A 26,294-nucleotide genomic window follows, 5' to 3' on the forward strand; every position below is an offset into this window, starting at 1 on the left:
ACGATATACTTTACACAGTTACATTACCTGTGATACTGTTCGGAGATGGGGGCTGAAGGGGCAGGTGGCTCCATCCCGGTAGAGGTGGGCCTGGGTTCCCAACGGCCCCCGACTGTTACTTTGTGGCGGAGCGGCAGGGCAGGTTGAGACCACCTAGGAGACAGGTGGGCCTGGCCCTGTTCGGCGTTCGCGGATATTTAACACGCTTAACGAGATCTTGGTATTTGATCTGAGTTGGCTACGAGCCTATACGCACTAACCATCTACGTGGGAGTAGTTATGGGTATCCCGGCGTCGTGGTATCAGCCGAAGCACTTCAGACGTCAGCGACGGAGCGGCGCGCGCCGGATTGGACTGGAACGCCTGCTAGGCTAGGTCTGCTTCCGGCCGCCCTCGCAACGTGCAGGTGTGCTATGGGCGATGGGCCCAGACCCCTGTGCGCTTAGGTTTAGACCGGCGTGCTGGCCTCTCTGTTTTGCCTAGGTGGGGCTGCGACGTGTTGATCTTCCGAGGCCGGGCATGACCCAGGAAAGTGTGTCCGGCCAAATGGGATCAAGCGTGTTGGGTAAGTTAGTGCACCCCTGCAGGAAAGTTAATCTATTCGAATAGCCGTGATCTTCGGTAACAGGACGACTTGGAGTTGTACCTTGACCTTATGACAACTAGAACCGGATACTTAATAAAACACACCCTTCCAAGTTCCACAGACAACCCGGTGATCGCTTTTCTACAGGGCGACGAGGAGAGGATCGCCGGTTAGGATTATGCTATGCGATGTGACTGGAGATGCTACCTGGAGATGCTACTTGGAGATGCTACTTGGAGATGCTACTTGGAGATGCTACTTGGAGATGCTACTTGGAGATGCTACTTGGAGGACTTCAATCTACTCTCTTCTACATGCTGCAAGAAGGAGGCTGCCAGAAGCGTAGTCTTCGACAGGATTAGCTATCCCCCTTTTATTCTGGCATTCTGCAGTTCAGTCCACTGATATGGCCCTTTACACATATACCCATGCATATGTAGTGTAGTTCCTTGCTTGCGATTACTTTGGATGAGTACTCACGGTTGCTTTTCTCCCTCTTTTCCCCTTTTCCTTCTACCTGGTTGTCGCAACCAGATGCTGGAGCCCTGGAGCCAGACGCCACCGTTGACGATGATTCCTACTACACTGGAGGTGCCTACTACTATGTGCAGGCTGCTGACGACGGCCATGAGTAGCTTAGGAGGATCCCAGGCAGGAGGCCTGCGCCTCTTTCGATCTGTATCCCAGTTTGTGCTAGCCTTCTTAAGGCAGACTTGTTTAACTTATGTCTGTACTCAGATATTGTTGCTTCCGCTGACTCGTCTATGATCGAGCACTTGTATTCGAGCCCTCGAGGCCCCTGGCTTGTATTATGATGCTTGTATGACTTATTTTATTTGTAGAGTTGTGTTGTGATATCTTCCCGTGAGTCCCTGATCTTGATCGTACACGTTTGCGTGTATGATTAGTGTACGATTGAATCAGGGGCGTCACAATTGTGTTGTTCTGGGATATGCTTTTCATAGCATTGGCTATAGATTCTTGGTTGTAAAATCTGAGGTACCTGACATGCATGTCGGTACGATCATGGAGTCGAATGATGCGACTTTATTTGAAGATATTTTTCCCATGAAGGATATGGCTACCTCATCTAATCAGGAGATGCCTAGTTCATCGAACCAGGAACCAGTTACAATTACCGAACTTGTCATTTCGATGGAACACTTTGAAAGTCCTGTGAAGGAGAACAATGAAGTTCCTACTAGGAGCAAGAGACAGAGGAATGCAAAGTCCTTTGGTAATGATTTTCTTGTGTACCTCATAGATGACACTCCCAGTTCTATTTCAGAGGCCTATGCATCTGGAGATGCTGACTACTGGAAGGAAGCGGTTCATAGCGAGGTGGATTCCATCTTGACGAATGAAACTTGGGAGATAACTGATCGTCCTTATGGGTGCAAACCTATAGGATGTAAATGGATATTCAAGAAGAAGCTTAGGCCTGATGGTACTATTGAAAAATACAAGGCTCGGCTCGTGGCTAAGGGTTATACCCAAAAGGAAGATGAAGACTTCTTTGATACTTACTCACCTGTGGCTCGACTGACCACTATTCGAGTTCTACTTTCACTAGCTGCCTCGCATGGACTTCTCGTTCATCAAATGGATGTTAAGACTGCTTTCCTAAATGGGGAGTTGGACGAGGAAATTTATAGGAAACAATCAGATGGGTTTGTACTAGATGGTCAGGAAGGAAAAGTGTGCAAGTTGTTGAAGTCTTTGTATGGACTCAAGCAAGCACCTAAACAGTGGCATGAGAAGTTTGAAAGAAGTTTAACAGCTGCAGACTTTGTTGTAAACGAAGCTAACAAATGTGTGTACTATCACCATGGTGGGGGTGAGGGAGTTATCCTTTGCTTGTATGTTGATGACATACTGATTTTCAGAACAAATATGAATGTTATTAAGGAGGTCAAGGATTTCCTATCTCATCGTTTTGAGATGAAGGATTTAGGAGTGGCTGATGTCATTCTGAACATCAATTTGTTAAGAGACAATGATGATGGGATTACATTGCTTCAATCTCACTATGAGGAAAAGATCTTGAGTCGCTTTGGCTATAATGACTGCAAGCCTTCTCCAACACCATATGATGCTAGCGTGCTACTTCGAAAGAATCAAAGAATTGCTAGAGATCAATTGAAATATTCTCAGATTATTGGGTCACTTATGTACTTAGCCAGTGCTACAAGACCTGACATCTCTTTTGGTGTTAGCAAACTGAGTCGGTTTGTCTCAAAACCAGGAGATGTGCATTGGAAAGCTCTAGAAAATTTTTGCATTATTTGAAAGGCATTGCTAATTATGGAATTCACTACACTGGGCACCCAAAGGTGTTTGAAGGGTATAGTGACTCAAACTGGATCTCAGATGCTGATGAGATAAAGGCCACGAGCGGATATGTATTCACTCATGGAGGTGGCGCTGTTTTTTGGAAGTCTTCCAAGCAGACCATCTTAATGAGGTCAACAATGGAAGCAGAACTCACAATACTAGATACAGCTACGGTCGAAGCAGATTGCCTTCGCCGGCTCTTGAATGACTTGCCGGTTGTTGAGAAACCTGTACCGGGTATCCTTATGAACCGCGATAATCAAACTGTGATCACGAAAGTGAGCAGCTCAAAGGATAACATGAAGTCATCAAGACACGTTCAGAGAAGGTTAAAGTCTGTTAGGAAAATGAAAAACTCCGGAGTTATTGCATTGGATTATATCCAAACGTCTGAAATCTGGCAGATCCTTTTACTAAGGGTCTATCATGTAATGTGATAGATAATGCATCGAGGGAGATGGTATGAGACCCACAATATGAGTTGTTCACAGTGGTAACCTATTCTTTGTGATCGGAGATCCCGTGAATTAGATGTGGAAGATAAGCTGTTGATCAACTGAGATGAGAGTATCCTCACTATTAACAATACCACTCCATGAAGATGCAATACTCTCCTAAAACTGCATGGCAATTTGATTTATATCTTAATGTGTTCTAAGTGGTTCATTTAAGAAAATATGTTGTCCTGCAGAACATCTTTTGAAGAACACACCTATATGAGTCTAATTGTTAAACGTCGCAATCTATGAGAGTAGGGTTCTCTCTAGTAAACTCATTAAAGGTCTCGGAGTATGACGCATAAGCTCCACCCGCGGGGAAGACCCACGGTAGCCACGTATCGGTCAAGGCTTTATGTGAAGTTAGATTCGCAGAAAACTTGCAGTTCAAGGCCCTGTCCACTGTTTAAGTTGTTTACTAGTGTAGCATAGAGTTCTAGGTGAAATTTCAACTCAACAGTCACCACTGCAGTACCGGTATATAAAACAGTGTTTTGGAACCAAAGGCAAATTTTGTGTGCCTCTGGGATCTGCTGAGGGATTGCTGGAATTTGGTCTATTTTGGGCCTAGCCCAATAGCAGTTTCAGAAATTCCTAATAAATCCTAGAGACCCACGCAGCCCATTTGTGCAAGGCAAGAGGTGAAACTAAAGTTTAGTCCCACATTGCTAGTTTAGAGGGAGTTGGACCTCTTTATAAGGGAGATTCTTTCCCCACTTGTATGAGCATAAGAACAAGAGGGACATCCACGCGCGCTCCTCCTCCGCCGGCCGCCTCGTCACGATGCACCGCGCCGTGGGTTGCGAGAATGAGCCGAGCCGATGTCTAAGTTTTTTCCACGCACTACGGGTATACGAAAGGTCACATGGAAGCTGAAAAGTTTTTATGATAGTGGAGTTTGAATGCGAATGGTGCAGCCCTTCAGCTGCTGGCTGTTCGATTCATCTTCGTCTCTTCGTTTCACCTTCCGTCGCTGCCCTCTCGCCTCCTTCTCTTGCGCCTATGAAAGAAAGGTCGCTCCTCTCACAGAGACGCACCAGAACTTCTCATTCCTCTTGCCACCGGTTCCAATCTCTGAGCTGCTGCTGTCTTCCTCATCCCGGCTTGCGGCGTGCACAATGAGTCAGGACAGTAGGCCTCCGAAATCGCACCTCTTTGAGTCCTGTACGAGAGAAGGGTGATAAGGTTTTTGGGGAGCGCTCAGCGCGACTACTGACTTCTTCGTCATGGACGCCCCGGACTCCGACAACTACTTCCTCGATGTCGACAACCTCCTCGACGACATGGCTGGCGAGGACACCGACCCCAAGTCCAGTATTGCAGTTGCTGCTGTCACGTATGTGTTCTTCTTCTTTCTGTCAGATGTCATGCCACAGTTTCCCGTACTAGCACTTGTCCTACATGTGTTAGGTTCTACTCCATATATGCGACTACCTCTACTGCCTGCTCTAGATATGCTAGGCTACAGTTCATATATGCAGATATTATTTACCTTCTCTCTGTCAGAACGCATGACTCGTTTTATCACTGCTATATTAGTCGTACTTTATCTAATATTTCTGTCAATAAAATCATTCGATATATTGCTCATATTTCCAAAACAAGCTGCGCAGCGTTCTTCTCGAACATACTCTCACTCGAAGGAGCAGCGGGGCCTTTGCTGAGCTGGTGCTGTCCAAGATCAGCAAGGTGTTGGTGGAGTTAGGGCATCTCCAGCCGTTGGCCCCCCAGGGGGCATCTAAAAGCGCCGCCTGGGGGTGAGCCGGCGAAAAAATGGCCCTGGGGGCGAGTCGGTCCCCAGCCGTCGGCCCCTAGGGCCGCCCCAGGCGCGTATTTAAAAAAAAGGACCGTTCGGCGAAGTTATGATAAAAACTAGTTAAATTTCGGCCAAACATGGCAAATTTCGGTGAAATTCGCGCATTTTCATTACATTAACCTAATCTAAAAAAGAAAATGGCTGAAGTCGTCGCCACCGTCGCCGCCATCGTCGTCGGCGGCCTTCTCCTCCTTGACGCGGGCGCCCTGGCCCGGCGTCACCATGGCGGACTGGCGGCGGCGCGTCGTCGTCGTCGTCGCTGTCGCATAAGACGACGACCCCGTCTTCAACGCGGCCGCGTCGGCGCTCCTCGAAGCGGCGCAGGGCGGCGCGCTGGCGTTCCTTCTCCTTCTCCCGGCGTGCCTTCTCCATCGCAATGGAGTCCTGGAGCGCCCATTCTAGGACCGCGTCGTCGTCGTCGAACTCCGCCTCCACCGGCGCCAGCCCCGGCTCCATCTTCACCGGCGCCAGCCCCGGCTCCTTCTTCGGCTTGACGAAGCGCGGAGGAGCCAACGAGGAGGGGGCGCGCCGGCCGCCCTCGTTGATGACGATGCCGATGCTGCGAGTGCGCCGACTGATTGGCGTCTCCGCCGCGGGCTCAGCCTTGACGCCGAGAAGCGCCGGAGAACCGGAGGAGTGGGAAGATGAGCGAGAGGAGGAAGACGAGGAGGAGGCGAACCTCCTTGGCGCCCATGCACGTCGGTGTTGCGACGGGGCGGCCCCCGTTGCAGGATAGGTCAACGGCGGGTTGTTGCCGCCGTCGAGGTGCGTCAGCACGCCCTCCAGCGTGCGGCCCGGGACGCCCCACCACAGGTGGCGCCCCACGCTGTTCTTCACGCCGCCGACCACCGGCGCGTCGTTGGTGGAGGCCAGGCGCTGCTGCTGGCGGCGCTGGAAGTACCCCGCCCAAGCCGCGTGATTGTCGGCGGCGTACTGGGGGAGGGAGCGCTCGTCGTCGGTCAGGGAGGCGCGCGCGACCTCGGCCTCCTCGGCGAAGTACGTGGGCTTCGCCACGGCGTCGGGTAACGGGGGAACGGGCACTCCCCCGTCGCTGAGCCGCCACCCCGTCGGCCCGGCGCGCATGTCCGGCGGCGCCGGGATGTTCGCCTGGAACTGGAGCCAGGACTCCTGTTCGCGGAGCGAACGCCGGCCGAAGCCGTTCGCCGCCGCCTCGTCTCCGGGGAAGCGCTCTGCCATGGCGACGGGCTCGGCGATGGTAGAGAGGGAGAGAGGGGTTGCCGGTGGCGCTCGGGAAAGGAAGACGGAGACGGAGAGAGAGGGGCTGGGCGGCGGCGAGGGGCGAGTCTGGTGTGCGCACCGGCGAGAACCGCCGGCTTTTATAGCCGCTCCGTGCCGTGTGTACGCGCGCGAGGGAGGGGAGGCGTCGGCGCGCCGTCTCGAGACGCGCCGCCCGTGAGGAATCAATGGCAAGGCTGACCGGCGGCAGCCTTGCCATTGATTCCCCGCGGGAATCGAGGAAGTTGGGGGGAAGACGAGACGCCGTGTCCCTGACGCGGCTGGCCCGCGGCTTTTTCGCACCAAAACAGTTCGCCCCGGCGCCCCCCCAGCGGCCGGGTTCGCCCTGGGTCCGCCGGCGCTGTTTTCGGCCCAGGCCGGCGAAAATCGGGCTCCTGGAGGCGCGACTGAGCCGTTTTTTCGCGCCGGCGCAAAAAAACACCTGGGAAGGCCTTCCTGAAGGCGCGGCTGGAGATGCCCTTAGTCTCGGCGCTGCGAAGGGAGATGGAAAAGGCATGTATGCCAGTGGAGAAGGGCACCTGCCCTTCTCCAACTTGATCAATGGGTGTATGCTCCAGGAAGATGATGTGATGTGTGCAGTTTATCCGTACTAATCTGCATGAGATGGGGTGTGATAATGATCATTGAGTCAAATCTACATGAGCCGGGGGTGTGATAATCAAATGAGTCGCAAGCATGTCAAAGGAGTGGGACGTAGTTTTTGTCTCCACGAGTCCAGGTTATATAGTTTTCCAGCTCTGGTCAGCTGAGCTAATTGAGATGTATTTGAACTTTTTGAACTTTATATATAATAGAGGTGTTAATGTGAGATACTCGAGTGAACCAACCCCTTCAGTACACACTTTTATAAGCTCCCTCAGTCATCTGTATCACTGTATGGTTAGACAAGAGTGTTGCCGGGAGGCTTTTTTCGAAGCAAGCAAGATGTATCTTAACCTTTTTGGGTGTCTACCTTACTACTGGTCCTTGTGAAGTGAGATACTGGAGTAAACCAAGTGCAAATTTTGTCGATCCCGAGCATGCTCTCGCGAGAAGGAGTAGGGACACCGTGGTTGAGCTGGTGCTGTCAAAGATCAGCAAGCTGATGGAGGAGCTAGGATCGGTGTTGCCATCGGAGATTGAAGTGGCATGCATGGCCATGGAGGAAGGCAAAACTAAGATCCATGATCTAATCGTGGGTAGTAGGTCGTTCTCCCTGTATCGGTTCGTTCATGAGGAGCCCATTTTGCTGCAAGCTCCTAACCGGTGAGATGCCCATGGCACGCGACAATAAATGCGGCAAGGTATTCATAGGCATCTGCCATGGCAAGCCCATTGACTCCATGCCGAAGTTGTTTACCGGGCTACTACTTTCATGGAGGGTAGTATTGTTTACACGAGCAGGGGTACATGTAGCATGCTGCCATGATGATCTTTCCCTCACCTCCTGTTCGATCTCAAATATAGAGTACAAACGATTTCATGCACAATTCATAATGGACAAGGAAACAAATTCTACCAGCACAACTCAAGAAAGACATACAATCCCATCCAGCACATATATAAACTCGGTGTAAAGAATTTTACCATATTTTCAACGTAAACACAGTTTCAGTCACTATGTACCAAGTTATCTAAATAAGAGATTCCGTACACATGCAGAAGCTCCATCCATCTCCCTCAAGGCAACAGTTTTTCTGAATTCCAGGACATGGTAGGCAAAGCCTATTTGAGTTCCGTCGTATCTACATGTTTAACACACGCAAACACTTATCATCATTTCCTTCTCTGAGGATCCCGACTAAGACCATGTTTCCTCAAAGTTCTGATATAATTTCGTGATAGACTGAATTTGTTAGAACCCAGATGGTGCAAGTAATCCCAAGTGAAGATCCCAGTCTTGTGCAAATCATCAAACAGTATCCTGTGGTCCAAAAGAGTCGCTATAGATGAGACTTGCAGACAAAAGCAAATTAATAGTTTCTGAGAGATAGAGATGGCACAACCAACTATTTTCTGCAGGAGGCATACTATTGTCCGAAGTAGATAAATCTCCATGAAATCTATTCTACAAAGAATATGACCCTCACCGGACTCCATAGTTTCCTATTGATTCAGCTGACATTATTCCAACATGTCGGCGCCCAAATATAACCTGGCATAATTTAAAGGGTTAAATACTTAGCAAACAACTAAATACACACCACCAAAATATGCTAGTAATATTATAAAGGGGTATTGTTCCAAGGTTTTGTAGGACAGGTCAACATTCCAGGGTTAGCAAACGGCTCTAAACTTGCCATAGAAGCATCAGGCCCTTACCAACTGAGAAAAAATGGTTTCCCCACTTCAAGTGGTGAAAAGGAATACAGAAGATACAGTAAAAGTTTACCTTCTCGCCAGCTATTGATCTGATCTTGCTGTCAGCTGCTGGACTGTAGACTCTGAGAAACTCAGCCGACAGATGGAATGTACTGCCATCTGCAAATTGAACCTCTACCTGAGAACAACCAGAAACATAGTTCAAATCACTGATATGAGATAGGACATTTGCAGCAAGTTAGTATCAGGGAGGAATAATTTCCTAGCAATTTTTGCAACCAACTTTATGTGCTAAACTGCTAATGGTTATCACATTCAGACAAAGCGAGTCTTTCTCTGTAACAAATTGTTGTGTGTAAGTTTGTTTCAGTCATACCAGATGCCTGATGCTTTAGGGTTGTAGACAGAAATAAGATTGAATATCAAGATTCTCTGTAGCAAGTTGTCGTGTGTAAGTTTGCTTCAGTCATAGCAGATGCCTGATGCTTTAGGGTCGCAGACAGAAATAAGATTGAACATCAAGATCCTCTGGTGCTAGGTTACATTCCAAATTCATCGCCAGATAATAATATCACACAGCGCTTTGTTAACGATTGATCCGTCAAGATACCAGCAATAGCCAGCCAATGGAGATAACTGAATGAATTTGTGAATTCTGGATAAGGTCATTGAAATGCATACGTGCCGAAAATACAGTACGACTGGTGAGGAATGGATAACCAATCAGATGCCAGATTCCAGAGCTCTCAGCAAGGAGAATGCGAGGCAAATGTCGCTTTCCCCTACCAGATTGGGAGGGAGCTCGCCATGGACCGCACGGCAGGATTTCACGTCAGTTTCAGCGCTCACAAGTGGCGCATTACCATCACACGGAATGTCTTTTTTCCTGCGCTGCCGTGGAAGCGTCAACTTTTACATTTCAGCTGAAACTGGAAGCACTGAACGGCTAAGACGGCTAGACGACCAATCAGAGCAGTTACCACCAACCCACGGTAGCACAGAAGAGCAGGAATCAGGTAAATCTGAGGGGGTCTGAGGAGGAGGAAAACGTCGCTGCAGGGAGGGAAGAAGGGGGAAGGGGCAAGCGACTCACGGATTTGGGCGGGTGCAGCGCGAGCTTCTTCAGGCGCGGGGGCTGCGCCGCCGCCGCCGCGTGGCACAGCCGCCGGGCAGCCGCGCCCGCCCTCGCCGCCGCCATGGAGAACTACTGACTAGCTCACACAGAAGCAGAGCCGGCAAGAGGAGCGACGCGATCACAGCCGTCCGTCCCCGACCACGTGGTGGAAGCGTTTTCTCTTTTCTGTGGCCGGCAAAGGCCCACGCCTTTCCCACTTTCCGCCTTCGCCCCAGCTCGCCGCCCACGCACGCGCAGCGCCCAGCCGCTTGGAGCCACGAGTCGGATGTTGCGGCGCGCGTCATTAAGGCAGGGGGGCATCTAGATTCTAGACTGTATCCATCCATTCCCCTCTCCGGCGACCGCAATGCCGCCGCCGCTGGCGCAGGTGCAGGAGCTGCGGGACCGCCTCTCCGACCGGTTCCGGCCGTGGAGCCGCTCCGCGCAGTTCTGGGTCCGCGCCGTCGACATCTACGGCAGCTACAAGGTACGTGCGGGGAGGACGGGCCTTCCCCTGTTCCATCGGCGCCTCCGCCCGCGCGCGCGCCAGGTGTTCGGTTCTATGCGTGTGAGCTCACCGTGGTGTTTCGTTGGCTGGTTTGGTCGGTCTTCAGGTGTGCCAGCTGCGCACGGGGTTCGTCAAGGATGAGGAGGAGCGGGAGGCCATGTGGGAGCAGCAGCACGAGATCGGCGCCCAGAAGATGTACTCGCTCTGCTCCGAGCTCGGCGGCCTCTTCCTCAAGGTCCCTCCCTGCCTGCTGCTTTCTGTGTTCCCCTCTGATCGGTCGTCTTTCCTACTTTTTTTTTTACATGAATCGGAGGATCATTTTGAGAAGCTTCGCTAACTCCAACAGATGCCACAGCCTAGCTATACTCACATTCTTTCACCTTTTATCTCGATTAGGCTGCTCAAATTCTGGGCAAGCCCGATTTGGCGCCGACGGCCTGGGTGAAGAGGCTTGTTACATTGTGCGACAAGGCTCCGTCCACGCCGATCGAAGTTGTCAGAGATGTTGTAGAGAAACAGTTCTGCAAGAGCTTTGATGAGATATTTGATTTCTTTGAAGTTGAGCCTGTTGGGTCTGCTTCTATTGCACAGGTTCGTGTTTAGGTACTTCTCTTGGCTGAAGATCCGGTGAATTGTAACATTGGTGCTCTGCATGATTTTTCTTTTCAGTCTTGGGCCTATGCATGTGCCATTCGTTTCCCTGTGCCACTACATTTTATTGTAAAAATAATTGCAATAGCCTCTCACTCAATAGGCTTCATATTTGGTTAGGTGCACCGAGCGAGGCTTAAATCATCAAAGACAGATGTTGCTGTCAAGGTACGACTTAGGACTGCATGTATGTGTTCCATAAACGGTTGTTTCCTTATCTGATATGCTCTGATGTGCCCTAGTGGATCTGGTTCTATCCAGGTTCAACATCCAGGAGCTGAACAATTGATGATGGTTGATATCCGGAACATGCAAGCATTTGCCTTGTTCTTACAGAAATATGACATCAACTTTGATCTGTTCTCCGCCACAAAAGAGATGGAAAAGCAGGTTTTTGTTTAGTTCACTAGTACTTTTGTTATTTTTGCTTCTCCTAGTATACTTCTCTGCACCTGCTCTAAACCATCTAGAAATATTGAGCCTCTTGCGGTTTTTATTATTCTCTTTTTTTGTAAATTAAGGCAGACTGGCCTGTATGTTCAAATGTAATCATTTACTCTGTGATAAAAATGGGGTGTCATTTAAAGTGAATGGAGATTTTGTTATAAAATGATGGATCATATCCACACATCCACAAGTGGACTAAACTGGGCCACTAAGGCTATTTACTTACTGGAAAAATAAATAAGTGCAATCTCAGTATTCAACATCTGGACCATTAGAAACAAGATAAGATAACCATTTACTGGGACATTATTAGTGTTTTTTTTTACTATTAGTATTCGATTGTAGCAGGCCAGATATCTGTATACTGCGAAGCATAAAGTTGCATGATGCGTCTCCTATACGAGTATATGTTATGTGAGTGCCAGTTTGGTTCTTATGCGCCAAGAGATACGAGAAAGTATAATTTGTTTTCATAAGAATGTGCACCTTTTCTGAGATCAAAACTAATAATTTAACCATTTTCTGTGAATTATTGATCTTTTGGCTTCATTGTTTCCATAGATATGCTATGAGTTTGATTTTGTGCGAGAAGCGAGAGCAATGGAAAGAATACGAGAATTCTTACGTGTCAGCAATAAGAAACCTCCAGTTATGGTGCCTCGTGTGATTCCTGGAATGATTAGCAGGTACATTGTCATATCTTCTTAATCAGCAAAACCTGTTTTTCAGGTTTTACTGAATCCTACTTCTGCACCACAGTTACAAGTAAATAAAAAGCTTGCATCATTCGGAAGGATTCATTAGAGAAGTTATAATGGGTCATCTGGTAGTTGCAGGCTTTGCTTCTGTTCCAAAAACGATATCCTTTGTGAGGCTTCCTTACATATAATGAATACTTGCATTAGTCTGTACTGGTCAGACAGGCATTAAATATGTTATGTAATTGGTTTACCCTTTATCTGTCCTTTAATCTATAATTTTATTGATCTAGCTGCCCCTCTATCTTGCGTTCCTCCGGCTGAATTCTAATGTGTTGTCTGGTTAGGATTTTTAGAGTTCATGAGCGAATCATTATCCATCATGAATTCATTTATTTTTGCCACTTCATCACATCAAAAGTGTGTTGCTGATTTTATACCATGCCTTGTTATTCTTCTTGTACTACAAATGTAGGAAATGTGTCATTTGTATGAACTTATTTCCTTTTATACAAATGAAAAGCTCATTAGCAAGTTAGGCACTGTATTAGTCAATGAGAATAGAGTTCTTACAATCGCGCAAGACCTGCTTCGACACGCAGGGCGGTACACAATGTTAGGAGTAAACCACGTCTAGGTGTGGTGACCAGCGTGTGTGTGTGGCGCATGCAGCAGACGAGGAAATTAATTAGTCACGGATAGACTCCAGTTAGTTAGCTAGGCATGAGGTTGTTAGCTGCTTCTTAGGAACGGCTGGGTCTTCGTGGCTGGTAGTAGAAAGCTACGTGAGCGCTGGATCGTGGACGTGCATGTCGGTTGTGTCGTTAATAGCCAGCATAGTGGCCTGGTGATCCATTCGTGCGTGTGTTAGTGGCCGGTGTGTGGCCGTGGCCTGATCATGCGTGTGTGTTACTGGGTATAACCCCCCCCCCCCCCCTACAGTACTGGGCAAGGCCATGGACCATAGAATTGCTTTTTCTCTGAATATTTTGCCCTTTGATGTTGGGCAGATCTCTGGCAATAGTGACTTCATTTTGTTGAGCCACAACTCTGTCTTCTGTTTCTTTGCAAAATGTACATGTCATCAGTTTGTCTTACTTCATTTTGTTGAGACATTTTTTTTCTTTGATAGGGAGGTCTTGGTCATGGAATTCATACAAGGAACTCCAATAATGAATCTCAGCAGTGAAATGTCTAAAAGAGGAATTGATCCTGCTGGTAAGCTTGCAGCAATGGCAAAGCAGTAAGCCCCTTCATCCCAAAAGAGTATGGTTCTCATTTCCTTATTTTATGAGGCATACTCTCTCTCTCTCTCTCTCTCTCTCACACACACACACACACACACACACACACACACACACACGCACATAGCTATTGCCCTCCTTATATTTGTATTAAATTTAATTTTTATGTCAAACATGTCCTTTCTTCAATTCCTTTGAGTGCTCTAGCCATCTCAAAAGATATATTCTCCTTTAATGCAGGAAGATTCTGACGGATCTTACACTTGCTTATGGCCAAATGATCTTGAAGGATGGCTTTTTCCATGCAGATCCACACCCAGGAAACATCCTTATCTGCAACAACACAGAGGCAAGTGATGCTTATTACAAAAATGTCAAGATATTTCCTTATGGCAAAGACCTATTTTTAGATGAATATTCTTTAATGGTGACCCTCTATTAGGTAGCTTTGCTTGACTATGGACAAGTGAAAGAAATGCCAGAGGATTTACGACTGGCTTATGCAAATCTTGTCATTGCCATGGCCGATGATGACCTTTTGAGAACTAAAGAAAGTCTCAGGTAAACTCAATCTCTTTTTATGTTATGTCATTTTTCATGTGATAATTAGATCTATACAAGGACAGTAAATTCAAATCAATAGTCCTAGTTAAAAAAAAATCGACTGCTGGCCTGATATTCCTTAAGGGACCCTCTGTGCCCTCTCCATATTCTGGCTGTGGATCTCCTGCAAGCCATCATCAACAAGGCCTGTCAGATCTGCTCAAGTAACTTCTTCACATTGCTGAGGTGGATTTTCCATTATCCTATACACACACGACATGCCCTTGGTCATGCAGGCCTGTCCTCGCCAGCTTCTTTACCTCAAAGGGCTTCTTGAGACTTTTGGCAAATTGGCTGGTTTATGTGTGCTATCCATCAATATTCCAGAAGGCAGAACTCAATACCTGGCTGGCCTTTTTCACTGTTTTTTCTCTTTCTTGAACACTGGCACCTTTCCTTCGACGTATGTAAGGCTCCCTCTTGACCTGTCAAGATCCAAAATCTGTGATTATGCCCCCTCAATGAGCGTATTGAACGAAGGCGTATATCGAACTCTTCCTTCCTTTTCCTTGGGCAACACATCCTTGTCGCTAGATCTGTCCTTAGCCTGCTGCCCACCCAAATTGCTCCTTGAGGTTGCCAGAGGGGGTTAAAGAAACTATTGACTGCGCTTGCTGTATATACCTGTGGGAAATTCGGAAATCATGATTAGATCTAAATTGATGGCTACCTGGAACAAGGTCTGCAAGCCGAAGCTGAATGGTGATTGGTATCCTGATTTCTCAGTCCAGAATGAGCTCCTCTCCTGAAATTCCGTAGTAAATTGTACAACAAGCTCGACATCCCCTTGGTACAACTTGTCTAGAAACACTACGTGAGGTTGGTCTGCACGCCTTCAGCTCTACAGGTTCATTCTTGTGGAAGGACACCACCATTCTTTCTGACAAACTCCTTAACAATGCAAGCTGTAGCATCACTCGGGGGGACACATGTCACGCCCCAGACAGGGATTTGAGGTGGATAGGGGTGGAAATGGCTAGGGTTCGTCGAGTTCATCAGGGGAAGAGGAAAATCACCAGGGAAGGAGACGAGATACACTAACTACTTTACTCTAAAGTTGTATCTCAGTATCTCTTCTCTTGCTTTCTTTCCAAGCCGAAATGGCATATATAGAGTTCATTACAATGGTTCCCTGTAGCCAGGTGCTTCTAATTGGAATGTAAAAGTAAACAGTGAATAAGTGCTGTAGTATAGTAACAGTCTGTATCGAATCTCCCTTCATTCACTCTCACAAGATCTTGGCCGTCCGTTAACTGAACCAACAAGTGTCGAATATTTTGGACACTGCGCTCGTCAGGCTTAAGTGTATTGACTGACGGCACTGACAATGCCATCCACTTGAGATCAGCCTTATCCTCATGGCTTGAACGATGGAAAAGTCGTCTTGATATTGCCATGTTCAGTAACTAATGGAACATGAGGGAGTGGAACAGCATGTTTGCCAACATGTTCTTTGGGCTAGCTGATTGGAACACAAGATGAATTGCTGCTGTATCTGGTAGCTGCAGTTTATAGGACACCTGACCAATTCTCTGTAGCACTTTAAAAGGTCCATAATACTTAGATCGCAGTTTCAACGACCCCCTTAACCCAAATGCATTCTGGCGATAAGGTTGGATTCTGATATAAACCATTGCTCCTTCCTTCAATTGTCTTTCTGTCCTTAACTTGTCAGCTTGCATTTTCATGCATTCTTGAGCAACTTGGAGATTTTCTTTCAGCTTGTGCAGAACTGTTAACTGAACTGCTGGACTGAATGTATCTGTTTTGGGTGTACCTTCAGTTGCCATTCTGATTTGATGGTACCATGATATTAGATCCAGCTTGCAGAAGATTTTTGCTCCATGTAGTTCATCCAGAAGATCCTCAAATACTGGCATTGGGTACTTATTCTTGATTGTGATAGAGTTCAGTTCTCTAGTCAACACACAGTCTCCAACTGCCATCTTTCTTTTCTAACCATAACAGCAAGAGAAGAATAAGGACTCAAGCTCGGTTGTATATGTCCATGGATTTAATCATTTTCTTGATTATCTCCTGCATCGCCCCTTTTTGCATGTGTGGAACTCTATAAGGTCTGAGGTTAGGTGGTTGAGCTCCAGCAGTCAAAGGGATTTTGTGGTTGCAATCCCTGTTTGGAGGCAGTGATGTAGGTTCAGAAAAGACCAGAGGGAAGTTATCCAGTATATTCTGAACAAGGGGGTTCTGAATGTTTGTAGTCACTGGTTCCTCTGTTTCTAGTGCATACATCTGTATAATATATCCCATCACAGGTTTAGTCAACAGATTGCTCATAGCAGTAGGTGTAACCAGGGACTTAGCAGGAGCTGTATTGTGATCAGTGAAAACAATAGGAAGACCATTTCTGTGCACGGTCAAAGTTCTCATGTCGAAATCCATTGTAATAGGACTGACTTTACACATTCAATCACATCCCAAAATGATATCATAACTGTGGAGGGGCAGGGTTTTAAAGACAGAAGAAAACTTCTTTCCCTGAATGAAGTAGGTAGTGAGAGGGACAATGGCAGTAGACTGTAATCGTTCCCCACCAGCCACACTGACCCTCTTAACTTGTGTACTGTGTAAATGACAGTTAGCAGTAAGAGCAAAGTCATAGTTAATAAAAGTGTGTGAACTGCCACTATCCGCAAGCGCCACTGCTTGATGTCCCCCCATGTTAATCACCAGTGAAAATGTAGCAGGGCCTCCTGTGCCAGCTACCGCATGACAAGATATCAACATAACTTCAGATTTTTGCTCTGGGTGTTCTGGAGTATTAGGAGCTGTGTGATAAGCTTGATCTGGTGTAGGTGAAGTCTCTTGTTCCTCTAATTCAACTGTATCATCATCAATCTCCTGCATGATATGGAGAGTTCTGCCTCGTCTACATCTATGCTCTCTGTTCCAAGGTTCTTTACAATACCAACATTGTCTTACTCAGGGCCTGTTCTGAAACCATCTAACTTCTCAACTTCTCATATCTAGCTTCTTATCCGGCTTCTTGCTTCAGCTGGCGATGTGAAAACGTTCTGGAGCGCCAACAGCTTCTCCCAGCGACTGGATGACCAGACAGCCCAGCTGGGGCGCTCAAGGCCCGCTTCTGCCACCTTGGGCCGGCTGGAAAGGGCCCATTTCGGACCAAACTGCTAGGGCGTCAATGGCGCTGGGGCCAGATCCTCCAAGCCACGGAGTCGCAGCTCCGTGTACCAGGCGCGACGGACGGCGGAGACGACGGGATCCGGCCAGAGGCGACCGGATCTGTAGTCAGAGTCGACGATTTGGCCGGCGGCGGGGGCTGTTGGGCGTGGCAGCGGCGGTAGGGTTACAGAGGAGAAATGAGGGGGAGGGAGTTGTCAGCAAGCGGGCTGTTCTGCGGGATCGAGCGAGGGGAAGGTGAGCGAAACGTTTTCTTGGTGGTGGCAATTCGGCCGTAAATAACAGCAACTTCAGATTCACAAAAAGGGGAAGCTGGGAATCGGTCGCTTTGCAAAAATGAACTACAGCCCATCGTGGCTTCCTGGATTTCGGCTTCGGGAAGCTATATCGTTCGGGATGGCTTCGAGCAGAATTTTTTAGAAGTGTGAAGTGGGAGGAGATCAGAACAGGCCCTCAGTCTGATTCCCAGCTGGATGAACTCGCTCAGCATGGTTTCTGTTAAAGTGTGGTCTGTGAGGAGTAGGGGCAAATGTTGCTCTTGGTTTCTGCATAGTGGATTAATAATAAGCCTTCTTTGCATTAGCAGCATTTTCATACATCTTTGCATACCAATAAGCTTCCAGCACTCTCCTAGGTCTCTGACCACTCACGTCATGCTTAATGTCTGCTTGAAGGCCACCTGTAAAACAGCTCATAATGAAGCTTTCACAAGATTGCAGAAAGTCGCCTAGGTCACAAGATCGCACTCCCCTAGGTCTCTAAGCCTTCTTTGTATTAAATTTGTGTTTGTCGAGTTCGACAGTGGAAAAGGAAAATCGCCAGGAAAGGAGGCGAGATACACTAACTACTTTACTCTAAAGTTGTATCTCTTCTCTTACTTTCTTAACAAGCCAAAACAGCATATATAGAGTTCGTTACAATGGTTCCCTGTAGCTGGGCTCTTTTAATTGGAATGTAAAAGTAAACAGTGAATAAGTGCTGTAGTAAGTAGTAACAGTCTGTATTGGATCTCCCTTCATTCACTCTCACAAGATCTTGGCCGTCGTTAACTGAACCCACAAGTGTCGAATATTTTGGACAATGGGCTCGTCAAGCTTAAGTGTATTGACTGACAGTACTGACAACACAACCCTCTTAGGCTCCCCCCTCCATCTCTCTTTATCTCTCTGTCTGAGTCGCTAGACCTTTTCCACTTTTCTATCCGTTGAAGCTTTTGATGAACTTCAAGAGTTAAGGCGGCTCCTCATTGTAAATCTAATTCTCCCCTCCCTCCCTGAGCCGCTAGACCTTTTTCTACCTTACTCTCTTCATTCAAGCTTTATATGAACTACATGAGTTCATGCATCTGATACCTGAAGTTACTCCTGGGCGAACACCTTCTACTATTCCAAGAAATTCTACAATCTTGCTTTCCAGCACAGTCAGACACCAGCTTATCTCGTGTTTGGATATCCAAATGCACTTCCAAACTGAAGATTTCTCGTGGCTTCTTCTCAGCGACAGGGATATGCTCGTTCACCGAAACTATCAAGTAGGTGAAGATTCCAACTGCGTCCTTTGTACTGCTGGCAGCCTAAAAACCAGGGATCGTCTATTTTGGAGGTGCCCCTTCAGCACCTCCTGCTGGCAAGCTATCTGCATTCAGCTAGACGTCACCTCGGATTGCAATCACATGATCAGCGTGGCCAAAATCGCCTTCAGCAAGCCTTTCTCATTGGAGGCTTTCATCATTGCAGCATGGAACAGACCATTTATGAACAAAGGAACACTGAAATTGTCAACAGCATCATCCCTAGTTTAGGCTCCTTAAAAAATATCTCCTTGCCCTTTTATTTAAAATGAAAGAGGGTGTTGAGGGCCGCACAGTTTTCAGTTAAAACAGAAATTTCAGTTTTTTTATGTGCTAGTTTGTAAGAGAACAATCTTGGGCCAATGGGTCAGCATAATAAATATTTTTAATGGAGTCATGATTTGTTGGTGAGTAACTGTTGGCATATTACTTGTTTTTCTTATGGATTTATCAAATGTTTCAGTGAATTTGGTTTCAAAACATGGAGTATAGCAGACAATGAGCTAGAAGAACTGTTTCAGTTATCTCTTAGAATGTTTGATACAAGATTACCGCCTGGAGTAACCGTGCTCTCGCCCTTTGCTGATGATTCTTCACTGAATAAAGTTGGAGTAGAGGTATGCGACTGTATTATCTGCACTTCCATAGTTCAAACATGAAAGACAATTGGCATATGTTGTTGCTCCTCCATTTACTTGAAAACTCTTACAGGCATACAAATGATTTGTGTATTGGTGCAGTTTAACTTCCTTCTAAAATGTCTTCTTTCTATTTGCTTTCCTACTTGAAGAGCTTCCCAGAGGAATTATTTTCGGTGCTTCGAACGATACAACTGTTGCGCGGGCTGACTGTAGGGATGGGCCTCCGTTTTTCTTGTGCTCAGCAATGGAAACCAATTGCTGAGGAAGCTTTGTTAAAGGCTGGGAGAATAAAAGGTAGTACTTTCAGCATATTGGTACATCTGTCGATGAGTCAAATCTAATCAGCAAGCATCATGGTTTCCATTGTGCTGCTTGCTACAGCTCTTTATATCCATAGTGTCTTTCAGGTTGACTAACTTGAACTATTTGTGTTCTTGTTCAGATGTAAAATCAAGAAGACCAAGAAGAAGTTTCCTTAGAAGGTTCTTTTAGGGAAGTAGAGATGACGACAGCCAAAGAACCAATATGTAAATCATTTTGTAACGAACTGGCAGTAACCAAAAGGCATTTTTTTTTACCTTTTTGCGAGGTTGTAGTGCAGGAGCATTTGATACTGATTATTTGTTTGTCTTTGATCACAAATTATATATAATATGACGAGAAACATGTAATTTTAAGGAAGGAAAGAAATCAGAGAAAAATATATAATTTCATTTGGGCTTTCCTTGTTTGGTTCAGAAGGTTTGGGATTTTATTAGAAAGTGAATAGGTTCTGTTAGCATCTACTCCCTCAGTCCCAAAATAAGTATCAGTAATTTAGTATAACTTTGTAGTAACACTTATTTTGGGACGGAGGGAGTACTAGACATGATTTTACGCTGAAAGCTACTCACATAAGAAGAAGAAAAGAGGATAATGCAGATGGAAGTGAAGTAAATCCAGATTTCACCAGGTTTCACTTATCCCTTTTGAGACGCCTGACAGATTTTTTTACCTCGTTTAAAAGTTGTGGCACATTTGCAGACATGGAGTTTCTTAGATCGGCCTCATATGAGCTCGGGTGAGCAGGGTAAAAAGGAATATAAGAAAATAAAGGAAAAAAAACAAAAACGAAAATTTTAAAAACAAGAAAACAACAAAAAGAAAAACACGGAGAAAGAAAAAGAAAAACCGGAAGGGGAGTCTCCAGTCCCGAATAGCTTACGTGGGCTGGCCCGTCATCTTCGCGTAGCGATGGTACGCGCTACAATAGCAACCTATGCGCCAAATAGGATATGCCATTTCTCCACACTCGATTCTCAAAAAAAAAAAAAAAATTCTCCACACTCCACAGGTCCTTCGTTATCTCGGCCAAATTATGTCCACAGGAACGACGTGGTCATCCACAACCTCGTCTCCGTCAGGCACATGATGCCCAGACGAGGCCTGCTCAGGAGTCAAATCAAACTCCGGGAAGGACCGAGCAGCGAGGCCTTGGTCCAAAGTCACCCAGGGGCCCGAGAGGCTGAGAGGCATCGCTCTCCTGAGAGAGAGCCAGCGTGTCGGGGAAAAAAGTGCAGACCGTGCGCAAACTCGCGCTCCTGCGTGCCGGATACGACTGTGCGCGCTCGGCATCCGACGGAAGACGCTCGGCTGCTCTGGTTTCGTCCCCTCGGCTCGATCACAGTTCCGCTCCAGTAGCGTGCAATCCCATCTGTCTTTCCCGAGCACACGGGCATGGCGCACGACCCAGCCCATGATCTCACATTCCCACGACCACGAGTTGCCTGCCGCCCACCACGACGCCGCCGCAATCCCTCGTGCGCCGAGCTCCTCGGCATGCCGCACGGCCGCCTCCGTCATGTCTCCCTTGCTCTTGCTGTCTTTTGATCTGTCAAGTTGCCGAAGAGACGAGGACTCAAGCATGTACATCAATGGACACGTTGCAGCACGAGTATTATGCCGCCGCCTTCCCATCAATTCTAGAGCACCGTCGCCCCGCGTTACCGAACGGCGCATATATATAGTAGGAAAAACGACGGCACAAGATGGCCAACGAGATCAGAGTGACCATGAAAATTGTGGAGAACAACGGCTAGTCGTCGAACTGCAGCATTGGCAGCACCAACTACGCACCCGTGAGCTAAGAGAATTAATTAACGAGACCAAGCCTAGCCCCGCTACCGGTCCCTCGAGACTGCACGACAACGAGCGCGCGCCCGGAGCAGGCGTGCTGCCTGCGTACAGGTCACCGCCGTCGAGGAAAGAAGAGCGCCGTGACCGCCGTGGACGGGGCACACTTCGCCGGCGCTATTCGTCGACGACTGGGCCAAGGGGACGAAACCAGAAGCGGCCGCGCGTCCTCCGTAGGATGCCGAGCACGGACAGGTCTCAGCAAATCGTATCCTGACATCCGGTACGCAGGGACGTCGGCCTGCACAGATTTTTTTCTTTTTCTTTTGGCGTGGGTGTTGACGCTTGCCCTGTGCAGCTATCATCAGCGGTGGGATCCACCTGCTGCATGGCGCCAGCAGTACCACCCTACCATGGACGGCTTCGGCTTTGCTTGGTCGGGCAGCACGGGTTGGGGCTGCAGGGTGCGAGAGGCATCGCCCTCCACACAGAGAGCCAGCGTGTCGCTGTGGGGTGCGGGAGCTTTGCCGTGCGCAGTGCAGCTATCTTCATCGGTGGGACCCGCCTGCCTGGCGTCCGGTCTACTCGGTCTTGGTCGGGCAGCTCAGGCTTTGGCTGCAGGGTATGCGCGCAGCTTGCGGAAGGGGCAAGGAGCAGGGCGTCGATCAAAAGCGCTCAAGCCTCGGGGCGATCGCCTTTCACCGAAACGGCAAGCGCGTCCACAGGAGTGCGCAGGCCGGATGGCACCAAAGTGGGCAGGCTCGGCAGCAGCCATGCGGACCGGGCCCGCGGCCAGTGGCCCCGGGGCGTTACTGAGCGACGGCGTGCGCTGCGGCAAGAGAGCGAGCACCCCCTGCGAAGCAAGGGACTTCGCTACACCTAAACCTCGGAATGGTTTGGACTGAAACTATAGTTTCAGATCGGTTTTCCTATTGGTCTCCTTTGGTTTGGATTAAATGGGCTGGCCTCCTAATGTAGACTGAGACTGGTTTGGTTTGGGTTTTTCCTATTGTCGGCTTGGTCTGGTTTGGTCTGGTCATAGACCAAACGGTCTCAAACCGTTCCAACCCATGGATCGAGAACTAAATCAGCGACCAGATTCCCTTCCGGATCAAAGAAAGCATGCATTGGTAACGTCCTCCTCGTCTTCTCCACTGCCGGTGTCGACCATGCTCCTGCTCTCTCAATGACATGTCCGTGCTCTGTCATGTACTTGATCGGCGTGTACTGCACCAACACGGAGACGCAGACCAGCATCGACCAAGTTCTTTGGGCGCTCGTCTCGCGAGCCTCGGCTTACTACGGCACGGCCATCGTCTGCTCCTCCTCCTCGGCAATCTGGAGCCTTGTGCAGTGCTGCGGCAATGTCCCCCGGCAGGACTGAGCGCTCTGCGTGGCCGCGGCAGTGCGGGCACGGGCCACAAGCTAAGCCTTCTCCTCAACACCCAGAACACCACCGGCATGGACCTGGTCACTTTCGACCGAGCGCAGGGTAAGTTCATGTCCGGCAACGCCGCGAACAATGAGCTGGCAACGGACACGGTGCATCTCAGATGCGGCGGCGGCGGAACCATGACGACCATCTACAGGCTTGGGTATTGCGCTAGGGACATCACGGCGGCGGACTGCGGGCTGTGCGTGGTGCACACAGTGGCCGAGCTGCCCAACTACTGTCAGACCGCATGATATACAACAGTTGCATGGTGCTCTATGAGGTGTACCGCTACTTCTTCCCGCTCAACGGCGCCGGCGAGTTGGCCGACGAGGTCGGACAGTGCAAACAGGATCTCCTTAACCCGTGATGGATGGAGTTCAGCTATAGTCAACTACAGTGCTTATATCTAGCATTATAGGATGTTCTATGTACGATGCACGTACATTGTGGTGAGTAACATGCACATGCAGCAGCAGCTAATCGCCCTTCCAACGCCTCTCTTCTCTTCCCGTAGTAATCGGACACACCCTTGGTTTGAAACTTCAGTTTCAGACTCTATGCGGGCGAATAATTTGGATTGGTTTGGCTTGAAAATACGTACAGTTTGGATTGGTTTGGATTGTAGCATTCACTATTTAGTCTGGTTTGGTTTGGTTGATGCCTTTATACCTGTATGGGTTGGGCTGGATTCAATCTGGATTACAAACTATTCCCAGGCTTAGCTACACCTACGACGTAGGCTTAGTCCAACTCCAACGCACGATCGTGAAGGGACGTTCAATTTGTTCCGATTATGTCCGTTTGCATCGGCAAAACGAACATGCGTGTCTATTTGTGGCCGTCCGCTGGCCGGTGCACCCAACGTTGCGACACACTTTTGGCAAAAGCGTCCGGGTTTAAATTTAAATTTAAATTCAAATCTAAAAAAGACATAAAAAGCAATTTAAACAATAATTATATATTACAATAAAGTTCTCACGGCCAAACTGTCCACGTGCATTAAACTTAAAACATAAAAAACGAACGTAAACTTCAAATGAAACCCTAGATCGGCCGTCACCGTCGTCCTCACGGCATGCCGTCGTCGTCTCCCTTGTCTGTGCTAAGGTCGATGAAGCGATGCAGCTACCACAGGTGGGCTGGTGGCGCCTGCACTACAAGGGGCGGCGGTGGCACGCGGGATGGTGACCATGTGTCGGCCCCAACCCACATGGCCGGTGCTGACACCAACTCCGGCGTACATGGCAGGGTCATAGTCCATGACTAGGACTAGCCCGCCGCCTCCGGGGCTCCGCGTCGTTCGGCTCCTCCATCCCCTCGAGTCTGGGGTGGCGACGTCGTCGGCGATCGACAGTGCCATCTACACATCAAGGACGTCCCACTGGCCCGCTCATACTCCCTCTTGGAGTCCTTAAGCACCCTTCACACCAGCTCCTCCTCCTCTTCGGCCGTCATCGGTTGATGCAGTGGTGGCGGGGGCGGCGAGGGCGTGCATGCGCGCGACCTGGCATGCCCGCGTGCACTTGGAGGGCTGGGAGCACGCTCACGGGCCGGTGGCGGGATATGAGCACGACCGGCAAAATATGTCTGCCGCCGCATGTCCTGCTCATCACGGAACCAAGTATCCCAAAGGGGTGACTCCACATCGTACCTTGGGTCGTCGAGGAGATGCACCGGGATCTGACATCGCCGGCGGTTGCTCTCCAAGAGGCGGGCACAGACGCTCATCAGGACGACCAACACGGGCATCCTGCCAAGGAAGCAGGGTGGTTGTCTCCCAGTTTCATCGGCAAATCTGGATCTTCACATACGACCTGATGCGCGACGAGGCGACCGAGTTGGAGAAGTCGCCGACGCTCCTCGGCCCCTGCGAACCAGAGGACAAGCCCGCCTCGTGGTTGTGCTTGGCCTTCTTGCCGGGGACCCACTTCCACATACCCATTGTGGGTGGTGGCGGTGGCCGGCGAGGTGCTCTAGGGCTTGTCGGGGTTGGAGGGGGCAGAAAGGGTGTGTGGAAGGTGGCGAAGCGGCAGTGTAAAGATGAGGTGGACTGGCCGGTCCATGGCTTGGACATTTAGAAGGACACTTGGTGCGGATGGGTGGCTAACAAGCGTGCCCTTCCCGTGCAACTTAAATGGGGCCGGTGGTGAGTAGTTGGACGGCCGACACGCGGGCCTGATGGAGAACAAGGAGAGAACGTGTGTGTCCGTTTGCTGTCCGTCTGGACGCAAACTCAGAGCAATTTTTCTCAGGAAATGGATCGAGCTGGACACAAAACAAACACAATTTAGGGTTGGGGTCATGCGTTGGGCCATCGCATTTGTCCGTTCCGCACCAAACGGACCGAAACAGACGAAATGGGGTCACCATGTTGGAGTTGCCCTTACTTAAGAAAAAGGGTTTCCCCCCTGCTTTAGATTATAAAGCAACGTCCAACCGATACAACCAGCTTGCTGAGGCCGCAGCACAATCAAGCCCAAAAGAAAAAGGAGAGAAAGAAAAAAGAAACAAATGCCGACGCCAGCAGCTCAACTAAGTGAAGATGACCGACACCCGCTGCACCCACCGAAGAAGAACCACCGCCCGCCAAGCACTCCAAAGCCTCGCGTACCAAGCAACATCTTCAGAAAGAAATGCGACGACGATGCCGCTGCTGCCCGGACAAGTCCTAGGGTTTTTCTCGGTACACGGACGGCAGTGGGGAAGGGGTATCACCGACGCCCCTCAGGAGGGTCCGGCAATGCCCACGGGCGCAATCGCGCCGGTGGAGAACGAGCCGCCAGAGATTTCTCTTGCCCCGAAACCACCATCGCCAACTCAGACAATCGAAAGCGCACCGCCCAACATGCCGCCCACCAGCCTGTGCCACCACGGATATCACACCATTTTCACCGTATCTATGAGGCCGCCAGCACGAGACCTGGAGCTAGGAAGAGAAGACATCAGGCTCGGAGGCAACCGCAACGCAGCCGACAGGAGGGAACAACCTCCACCGCCGCGCGGAGCCGACCGGACATAGCGACAGGGACTTGCCAGACCACCATCGGCCCGGCCGGACCCCAACGGGTCCAGACATTCCCTGCAGCCACGCTGCAGCACACCGGCCGCCGGAGCCACCACCACCGCAACCACGGCCACCTCGTCTCACCACCAGGGAGCCATGCCGTCGCGCCCCGGACCGCAGGCCCGCCCCAGCCCAGATGGGGCCCGATAGGGCCCAGATCTGGGCCGAGTGGGCGCAGCCGGCCAGCCACCCACCGCGCCGCCCCGCAGCCAACGGCCACGCCGGTGCATCGAGGGCACCCGAGGCACGCAGAACTC

The 26,294-nt window shown here is 49.2% G+C and overlaps 2 protein-coding genes and 1 pseudogene across 2 annotated transcripts; 2 read left to right on the forward strand and 1 right to left on the reverse strand.

Annotated features, from left to right (window-relative positions):
* Positions 1–8,005: 8,005 nt before the first annotated feature.
* On the reverse strand, positions 8,006–10,050 carry LOC123062814 (uncharacterized). Its single transcript, XM_044486487.1, has 4 exons — positions 9,885–10,050; positions 8,862–8,969; positions 8,560–8,624; positions 8,006–8,393 (listed from the first exon to the last, which is right to left on the reverse strand). Exons 1-4 carry the CDS (start codon positions 9,987–9,989, stop codon positions 8,246–8,248), a joined length of 426 nt encoding a protein of 141 aa, XP_044342422.1. The 5' UTR covers positions 9,990–10,050; the 3' UTR covers positions 8,006–8,245.
* Positions 9,884–20,139, forward strand: LOC123062813 (uncharacterized protein slr0889). Its single transcript, XM_044486486.1, has 12 exons — positions 9,884–10,392; positions 10,520–10,648; positions 10,810–11,004; positions 11,185–11,232; positions 11,326–11,454; positions 12,073–12,197; positions 13,342–13,452; positions 13,694–13,802; positions 13,896–14,014; positions 19,249–19,402; positions 19,576–19,720; positions 19,869–20,139. The coding sequence occupies exons 1-12, from the start codon at positions 10,273–10,275 to the stop codon at positions 19,916–19,918; spliced, it is 1,434 nt and encodes a 477-aa protein (XP_044342421.1). The 5' UTR covers positions 9,884–10,272; the 3' UTR covers positions 19,919–20,139.
* Positions 20,140–22,608: 2,469 nt separating this feature from the next.
* Positions 22,609–23,340, forward strand: LOC123057067 (cysteine-rich repeat secretory protein 55-like; annotated as a pseudogene).
* Positions 23,341–26,294: the final 2,954 nt, after the last annotated feature.

The sequence above is a fragment of the Triticum aestivum genome, chromosome 3A (genome assembly GCF_018294505.1).
Source record: "Triticum aestivum cultivar Chinese Spring chromosome 3A, IWGSC CS RefSeq v2.1, whole genome shotgun sequence".
Lineage (NCBI taxonomy): Eukaryota > Viridiplantae > Streptophyta > Magnoliopsida > Poales > Poaceae > Triticum > Triticum aestivum.